Raw genomic sequence first — 9,898 nt, 5'->3', positions numbered from 1 at the left:
GGGAAACTGGGAAAGGAGAAATTCGCATGTAAATAAAGAAAATATCTAAAATAAAAAAAAAAAGATGTGATGTATGAGAAAATAATCTATTTTCATCATATAAAAAGATATGTTTAACATCCTTACTCATTAAGGAAATACAAATTTGAAAGATTTCAAGATTTCATCTTGCATGCATCAGACTAGCCAATCACAGTAAAATAAATGACAAGTCATGTTGGCAAGATAGAGAGTAATAGGAATACTCATCCATTTCTTATTGGAGTGAAAATTTATACAATCTTCACAGAAATCAGTATGGTCTTTACTCAGGATGGTAGGAATCAATAAACCTCCAGATCCGCATTTACCAACCTTTGGTCTATACGCAAGGACTCTACATGCTTTTGCAGAGACACTTGTTCAATCATCTTCATTGTTATTCTATTAAAAACGACAAGAAATTGGAAACAGCCTAGATGTCTATCATTAAATAATGGAAACAGAAAATGTGTTACATGTACACAGTGGAATATTACTCAGCTGTTAAAAAATAAAATTTGCAGGTAAATGGTTGGAGCTAGAAAAAATAGTTCTGAGTAAGGTAACCCAGAAACCCAAAGGATAACTGATATACATTCACTTGCATGGGAACATAAGTTATTATATGTCTTTGGTAATCAGACTACAGTCTATACAACTTACAGAGGTTCCATATAGAATAAGTGACTAGAGGAGAGCAAAGGAAATAGAGATAGCCTAGAGAGTTATGGATGGATTGTGATGGGAGACTGGAACAGGAGAATCAAATGGGGAGGATGAGATGGAAGAGGTGGGTAATGGAGGAAGTACAAAGAGGGACAGCTAAAACTAAGGGCTTGTAAGGGGTCATATGTAACCCAATTATAATAGATGCTTCTTAGATAAAACTTCCCTTGTGCATCTATTGCCACCGAGTGAAACTTCCAGCACAAGGAATGGGTCATATCTGACCGATTTGTTGGCCCAGGGAATCCCATGGAACCCAGGCTGTTGTCAGGACTCTGGGTTGCTTCTCCATAAAGTGATGGCAAGACCTTCTTGTTGAATACAATACCCACATATCTCACTGAACACAGAGAAGTCAAGTTGATCCCTACCTAAAGCCTTCACCACTATTGTATAGTGTTCATGGCACTAGAAGGGACTCTGCACACTCCCAACCTATCCACAAGCTGCTCTTGGTACTGGTGACAAGCCTACAAGTGCCAATGGTATATATTATCATAAAGCTTTGTAGAGTACTCAACCAAGATTTATTGGATTTAAAGCCCACTCCATGAAGTGAAAGTCATTCCTGAAACTTCATGAGTAATCAACAATTTCAGACTAGCTAGGCCATGGGCCTAGGGGAAAACTAAATACTACTTTCTGTTTAAAGAATGTGCACACAAAAATGACTCCTAACAGCATTTTGCTAAACTTATAAATCAGCGTCTTTCTCAGCTATCGTCATAGAAGCTTTTAATGCAGTTGATGGAAACAAATACAGATATTCGCAACCGTCCAATGTGTAGAGAGTGAGACCTTGGAACACTCAGTCATCAATGGAATGTCTCCATCAATTTCCTTCCTTTAGGGGTAAGGAAAGCCAGAAGGGATAGATGAAACCAAGGAAAAAGTGTTTTCCAGACACAAGAGGCCTGATGCACATGTGGACCCAGAGACTGGCAGCATGCAAAGGCCCTGCACAAGTGTAAGCCAGAAGGGATCCTGGTTCTGAGAGGGAAAATTGATTCAAACTGCCATTCCCAACCGAGAAGCTATCTCTAAGTGATAACTGATTGAAATGAAAATAGTAGTTTTTCTTAAAGGAGTCTCACTGGGGATATAAACCACACTTAAGGGCAATTTCCATGTGCAGCATGTGTTGGCCACCTACTGGCCAACACAAAATGAACTCAGTGTTATTTTCAGTTTTATTGTCTCACATCCTTTGGGATATTTTTTAAAACTCACTGGTCTTAGCATCTGTTTGTTTCTTGTGCTTTCTCTCTCTCTCTCTCTCTCTCTCTCTCTCTCTCTCTGTCTGTCTCTCTGTGTGTGTGTGTGTTTTGTAGTGTTCTGATGTGTTTGTTTTTATTATTATATTATTATTATTGTAATACTCATATTTGTATTGTAATGAGACACATACACATGCATAACAGAGAGAGAGAGAGAGAATGCTCAAGAAAATCTCAGAATATTTGGAGGAAGGGAAACTGTAATTATAATATATTGTATAAAAATATTTTAAACAAAGATCCAGTGACATTGCTCAAGAATCTCTGATTCATGCCTATTTTATGTTACTCATGTGATTTGCAAAACTAGGTACATGATTTTAAAAAGCAGTTTATTTAATACAAATATCATGACACAGGTTTGTATTACAGTTCTCAGGCTGTATCCTTTCAATGGTCAATGGCCTCAGCCTGATGGAGATAGGTGCAAATAGCCAGAATCATGCTGAGAAAGGAAGGCAGAAAGCTGAGAAAGGCCACTCATGCTTGGTGACATCTCAGTCAGGGTATCAGAAAACTGTCTTAATTCCTTTCAGACAGTTTCTCAATAGCCTAGAACATACTTCTTACACCACCCTACTGAGAACCAACATTCAATTCAAACCTCTTTGGATGACATAATCATACCCCTCCACAGCCTCTGAATCAACTCCTGCCTCTAGGTTCTTACCCTGTTTGAGTTCCTGTCCTGACTTCAATGATCAACAGCAATAAGGAAATATAAGCCAAATAAACCCTTTCCTCTCCAACTGCTATTGGGTCATGGTCATTTTATTATTTTTAATCTTCTTTTGCTTCAGGTATTAAAAGCATAAATGCCAATAACTCGTGTGGCTCATAATAATTTCACTGCAAACTTTCTGTTTCTCTGTTATTTTTACATTGTAAACATTTTTGGAAAACATATTTTTCTGATAGTAAAAACTCACTAAGATGTCTATTTCCCATATGTATATATTTAATATAGCGTGCAAGATACAAAATATGTGAATGGCAGCCATTGCTATATAAGTCATTGTAGACAAAGCACATGAAAACTACCCTAGTCATTTTCCTGGGAATTTAATAACTAGATTTGTTTCTAAGGCTTGGTTTTAAAAAGTTGGGTACAAAGAGGGCAGTAGAAAATTTAATTGTAAAATTTTTGACAGAAGTCTTTTTTATTATTTTTAATCTTCTTTTGCTTCGGGTATTAAAAGCATAAATGACAATAACTGTTGTGGCTCATGATAATTTCACTGGAAACTTTCTGTTTCTTTGTTATGATATAGCTCATATCTACCTTTATAGAAGTTGTATACATCTATCTCATCTCCTTTACAAAACTGTAAGATAATAACTGGTCTTGCTCATTTTTGTTTGTGAATATCCATGAAAGTTAATTTACTAATCTTGTTCATGGCAAAGTCACATAAATGGTGGATGAAAATAAATTTTATGAAAATAAAATAGATTTCCATTTTTAGGCAAGCCATTGGGATATTGAAAACTACTTTTCTCTTCCTAAGTGGGACACTAATTTAATGGAAAGTAAGATTCAAGAGGAAAATGTGAAAGTAAACCCTTCCTTTTCCAAAGAGGAGTTGTGCTTAGACTCAACAGAACAGTCTCTACTTACTGAGGCAGACAAAGACAGCTCAACACAAATGTAAGTACTTTAGTCATTATCTGGATGTAAAATCTAGACAATACTTGGAGGCAGCTGGTCCTAACCCCTTGTGGTGCTGTGTGGCTATCCAATGATAAACTCAAAATTTCTCTTAAGGTTTGGAGATTATTGAATGCTTGTATATGGTGTTGCTATGTTATTAGGGCTGTTTATGTATTTTATTTTTTGCCATTGAATTCTTAATTCTTTCCTTCTGTTCATATTTATATACTTTGTCTCTATCTATCTCTTTCTCCCCACCCACTGTCTCTTTATGTCTATCAAGAATGCCCTGACAAGCCCTTGTCATGCAAACCAAACTGTTCTTGAATTGAGGATCCTTCTGACCCAGTCTCCTGATTATGGTTTCAGGATTACAGGCATTCATTTCTAGTCTTTGCTGTCTAATCTTCTTTTTCTAAATATTTTAAATGCTTAATTAAAGTATAACTACATCATTTTCCTCTTTTCCCTTCTTCATTGCTCCATCTCCAATTCATGTCCTCCTTTTTTCTGCTAATTCTTATTACACTTCTATTTCTACTCTATCCTTAAACTATGAAAAATAATCCCTTCCTTGGTAACAGTCTGTCTCTGTCTGTCTGTCTATAGATTTCCTATTTTTACTGTCATGTGTATTTCTATTTATTGATTGACCTGTCAGTTATTAGTCACCTGTCTATTCCTAATCCTTTTATTCATCATTCCATCTGCCTGTTATTCACCACTTACTATCACCTCAGAGTGTTTGTTGAATTTTACTATCATCTTTGGTAAAATATACAGGAATTTGAACTAAAAGAGTTCCAAGACCTTAACTCGAAATCTATATCGCTCTCCTTAAATGTCTACCCTTGCTGTGTAGATCAGATTTATCATTTTTCCACATTACTCATCAAAACCCCACTCCTATTGTCTACTTGGTATTGAAGGCAAGGAAGTTTTAGTATTTATTTAGGTTTATTTCCCGTATTCTTTAGTCCTGCTTTCACAATTTCACATTCTATTATAAATTGTAATACATGAAAAGATGATTCTTTCTATTCTTTCTCCTGTAAATCTGGAACTGTTTATCATATATATTTGGTTTATAAAATTTCAAGGAAAAGTACCTAAAGTTCCTCCATATTCTTCAACCTATCCCACACACTATCTTATATTTGTACTGAGCAGTTATCATTGATGGATAAACATTAATATTTTGCTGTTTGTTAAACTTCATAGAGTGAAGCTCATTTGTTATGGTATACAATTCCTGTGAGCTTTCCATTCTCCATTCTTATCTGCAAAATACTCTGTATTGTGTTGAGCTCTGGTTATTCCATTTCTGAGTACTGTGCCTTGACCACAATGTTGCCAGATTTGAGGATGCTACTTTTCTGGAATTAAAGAAATGTTCTTTATTTGACATCATCAAAAGTTTCATCTCTTGTTACTTCTTTTGGACTTGAATCTTACATATTTTCTGCTCTTCTCACTTATCCGCTATTCCTGTGCCTGACTTTAGGCATTCCCCTGGTATAGTGCTAGCTTTTTAGCAATGCCTGTGCCATAATGGCATGCCATTGAGAGTTGTGTAGTGAACGACTCTTTCAGGCTAGATTCCTTCACTAAATGATATACATTTAAAATTACTCAAGACTTACTGAAGACTTGAGAGTTCATTTCTCTTTACCCCTAAATAATATGAATCAACAATTAATTCATTTATCATCAAATAATGTCTTTGCTTTGTACTTTGGCAATTATGTAAAATACAATTATATGTTGAATTATGTAGAATACAATTATAAATCATAATCCCACACTATCTGTACAAGTCTATTTCTGATCTTTGGTTGATTGCATTGATCTAGCTCTCATTGCTTTTCACCAACATAATGCTCTCTTGGTTACTGCAACTGCATAGTAAGCACTGAGGAAAGTTTGTTCATAGTATCCTTCCTTTGTTCCTCCATATTTGCTTGGCTGTTCTGGGTCTCACAACTTTTCATAAAAACTTCAGTCAGTTTCTTGATATTCATAAAACAAGTTTCTAGAACTATGATTATGGTTGTTATTGAAGATACAGTTCATCTTGGGATAAGCCAGTGACATCTTTCTGCTTACAACTATCTGTTATGTAACAGACTGCTCCTGAGATACATATCCATTAGTTCCTCAGAAAGTGAACTCCCCACAGACTAAAGTAGTGATAGAACCAAAGTCCAATTTGGCAAATAATGAGTATTTATTAGAATTACTAATGGAAGTATGGGTGAGAGTTAACATATAGAAAAAGAGTTGACTCAACAAAGTAGCTGTATCTTTAAAAAGCCTATGCCAACACAGACGATGACTCATGGAAGCTGCAAGCAGGCAGCTGGACAGGTGGAAAAAATATAGCTGTTCAGCTTGACTGGTCACATGGCTGCTATATTATAATAAGGCTGGGGAGGTGGTTTCCAGAATCTTGTAATGTTTCACTTGCTAGGATGTGACATTTTGTTTCCTAACAGTCACTTGGGGCCCTGCCCATTCCTAGTGAGTGGAATATTTCAGTTCAGAGGAAACTGCTATACAACAGAGTCTTTATACTGGTATAGGTATTTTTAAAAAAATTCTTTCCTTAGAGTTTCATAGTTTTCCTAATTTAGATGTCTTCTTGTGTTTTTTGTTATATTATACTTAATTATTTCAATGTTTATGTTAATATAAATGGTATACTCCAAATTTCAATTGTTTGTGGATAATATATAATGATTTTTGATAAAAATTTGTACTTTGAAGTCTTACTATAATACTTATTAACATTAATCAAATCAATAATTAATTAAAAATAAAGTTATATAATTGGCATTATATATTAATATTATACTGATAATATTAATATTTCCAAAAGTTTTTTGACTTTTTATTTCTCCATAGATAATAATATTTTTGAGTATAACTATTATTGTATCTTTTTCTGCAATCTGTGCCTATTTTCCCTTCCTTTTTTCCCTTTTTGTATTTGCTACAGCATCTAACCTGATGTTGAATGGTGAGTGGATGATATACATTGATTTCTAAATGGTAAACAACCTTTTTACATTTGAATAAATCCAACTTTACTATAATACATAGTTTCTTTTTATATACCATTGCCTCAACTTAATAATATTATGGTAATGGTTTTGAAGTATGATCATGAAAGAGATTAATATGTAGTTTTTCTGTGTCTGGTTTTGGTAAGCTTCACTGAATGGAAGCACACATGAATACAGTCAGTTTCCTTTGATAATATTAATGTTGAGTGTGTTCCTTCGCCAGTGTGGTAGAGAGTACAACATTACAAGGTCAGGTTTGAAGCTACCCTCTTGGTACAGTGGGCCAGCACAAAGAATCTAGTACATCACTTTGGAACTGGGCGAGACAGACATTTTCTTAAAACTCCTAATTAATAACTTTGCTTTACAAGCTTTCTTCTGCTGACATAGAGACAAAAGAAAAATGTTCTCTTTGTAACATCTTGTTATACTAAATTGAACTTTGGTATTTATTCTTCCATCTCTTTGAATTGCAGCTTTCCAGAATGTCAAGTAGCAATTTATTCTCAGGCAAAGGACATTTCCAATTTAGAAATAGAACATTGCCAATATGTGCAAGCATAGAATGCAGAGAATTGAAACACTTTACTTAGCATAAGGTGTTCCCTACTAACACAATTCATAGATGAAAATATTTGTAAACTAAAGGCAACATAGAAAATAAATGATGCTTCTTTTTTTTCAAATACATAAAAGAATCAAAGTAAATATTACATATCTCAGACAACATGCTGTTTTCATTTTTAAATATATTTTTTATTTTATTTATAAGAGACAGGAGTGAGATAGAGGAAGAAAGACACAGACTAAGAAAGGCAAAAGGAGAGACTGGAGACACAAGAGAGAGAGTAGGCAGCAGAGTGTAGACTGAAATGGCTAAGGTGGCATCATCTTGTCCTGGCTCTATTTTGTGTCTGCTTAGATACTCCCTCTAACAAAATCTACCTTAAGGACTGAATGTGACTACTTTTCGGACTGAGCATAACTCTGACCATGATCCAGACATATTAACTAGAATTACTGATGTTTGTATAGGTTAAAATTAAAATAACTAATATAAATCATAAATCAAAAAAATGGCAAGTGTTTTCTGAAAAATACTACTAAGCTATGAAAAGAGAGTTGTTGTTCTGAAGCCCCTCAAATACTGATGAAATTATGTCTTTTTTTAAATTGCTATAACCTTGAGCTTCAAACACCAAGAGACTCAGAGGCATGAACTTATTCTTGTTTGTCAGCTAATAAAAAGGATTGATGTAGTTTTACTTTGTTTAATTAGCATGGTTGTCAATAACTATCTTTTATAGATTATTTCATGACAGGTTGCAAGTGCTCTTTACTGGTGAAGTATTTTGTGACCCTAGTATTCCCTTCTTCCTGACAAATTGGGTTACTACCTTAAAAAAATCAGGGTTCCAAACTTTTTATCTTTTACTGGATTTTTATCTCATTTTGTTCCATGTCCTGTCCCTCCTAGACACTTTGTTTTATGAAAAATAGTGCTGGTATGTTATAAACTTACAGATCATCCTTAAAACTGATTTTTTTCTCTCTTAGTTGTTTTTACCATTCTGAGTATGTTTCTGAAGGCATAGATAATATCAACATAGGGAAGTACAGCTTTCTTTAGTATGCAGAATGCTTTTAAGGAACAAAATTACATAGTAACAACTGCTAATGCTCTATAAAATTCTGCTTATTTTAACTAGTTGACTTATAATAACATTGAGATTGTTGTCATGAGACAGCATATAATAATGCCATTTGGGGATTATGCAGTAATTGAAAGAAAATGATTATAAATCCATCCTCACAATTGACTTGTTAATTGTCTCCCTTGATTCTCCCAGGAATGTGACCAGAACCATGACAGCAAATTTATCAGCTATAAATTATCAGTTGAACTTTTTATTCTTGTTTTGCAAAATTTATAAATATTTTATTCCTTGAAAAATATTTTCTGTAACATATTTCCTTTTCTTAATCATGATTAATCAATGACTTAATCAGTGATTAAACACAGGGAAGGACTAGGATACTTCCTCTACTTGTGTAAAAATGCAAAAGAAAACCAAATATAAGTGAGAACATAAAGAGACTTTAGGAAACTTTCTGATTAGAGCTTAACTGCAGACATCAGTGAATTTAGTGGAGAGGATTCTGGAGAGAAAGATGAAGAGGGGCAGAAAAGGTCTAACTAAGGAATAAGAAAGAAACCTGGAGAAAATTAAAGTTAAGTTTTATTTTCATGTAAATGCCCTCAGTTCTTTTCTTAGAAAAATGTACTTTGGGTTGCCTATTATATTCCAGCTTATACATGAACATCTGGTTTCCATAACAATAAAAAAATCTCATCAAATCATATGTGAGAAGTAGGTAGGGTGGGATAAGTTGTTTTAAATACAAACCTTGGAAAGATGAAGATGATGAGTAGTAGTCCATTGTGTAAATGAAACACATTTTCTGTAACCATTCTTCTGTCATGGAACATCTAGTTGTTTCCAGCTTCTGGCTATCACAAATAAGGCTGATATGAACAGAGTGGAACACGTGCCCTTGTGGCATGGTGGGACATCTTTTGGGTATATTCCCAAGAGTGGTATAGGTGGGTCTTTAGGTAGATGTGCTTCCAATTTTATGAGGAACATTCAGATTGATTTCTAGAGTGATAGTATCAGTTTGCAATCCCACCAGCAATGGAAGAGTGTTTCTCTTTCTATACATCCTCTCCAACATGTGTTGTCATCTGAGGTTTCAATCTTAGCCATTCTGATTGATGTAAGGTGGACTCCCAGGGTTGTTTTGATTTGCATTTCTCTGATCACTAAGGACTTTGAACATTTCTTTAGGCCCTCTCTGCCATTTGAGATTCCTCTGTTGTGAATTCTCAGTTTAGTTCTATACCCCATTTTTTGATTGGGTTGTTTGGCTTTATGGTAATTAACTTCTTGAGTTCTTTATACATTTTAGATATTAGCCCTCTATACTGGATGTGGGATTAGTGAAGATTTTTTCCCAATCTGTAGTTTACTGATTTGTTTTATTGAATATGTCCTTTGCCTTACAGAATTTTTCCAGTTTCATGAGGTCCCATTTATCAATTCTTTTTTTTTTTAATTTTTTTCCATTCTTTTTTTTACTAGATATTTTCTTTATTT

The 9,898-nt window shown here is 34.2% G+C and overlaps 1 protein-coding gene across 2 annotated transcripts in view; it reads left to right on the top strand.

Annotated features, from left to right (window-relative positions):
- Wdr49 (WD repeat domain 49) overlaps positions 1 to 9,898 on the top strand; it is a 191,284-nt gene that overhangs the window by 141,950 nt on the left and 39,436 nt on the right. The window contains exon 16 of one of the 2 annotated variants that reach the window (XM_031374103.1): positions 3,491 to 3,672. In XM_031374103.1, coding sequence (XP_031229963.1) covers positions 3,491 to 3,672 — 182 coding nt within the window. The remainder of the gene's footprint in view (positions 1 to 3,490; positions 3,673 to 9,898) is intronic. The other variant, XM_031374104.1, reaches the window with a different exon arrangement.

The sequence above is a fragment of the Mastomys coucha genome, unplaced genomic scaffold (assembly GCF_008632895.1).
Source record: "Mastomys coucha isolate ucsf_1 unplaced genomic scaffold, UCSF_Mcou_1 pScaffold16, whole genome shotgun sequence".
NCBI classification, from domain to species: domain Eukaryota; kingdom Metazoa; phylum Chordata; class Mammalia; order Rodentia; family Muridae; genus Mastomys; species Mastomys coucha.
Note: the sequence above shows the minus strand (reverse complement) of the source record. Positions and strands in the feature narration are given on the sequence as shown.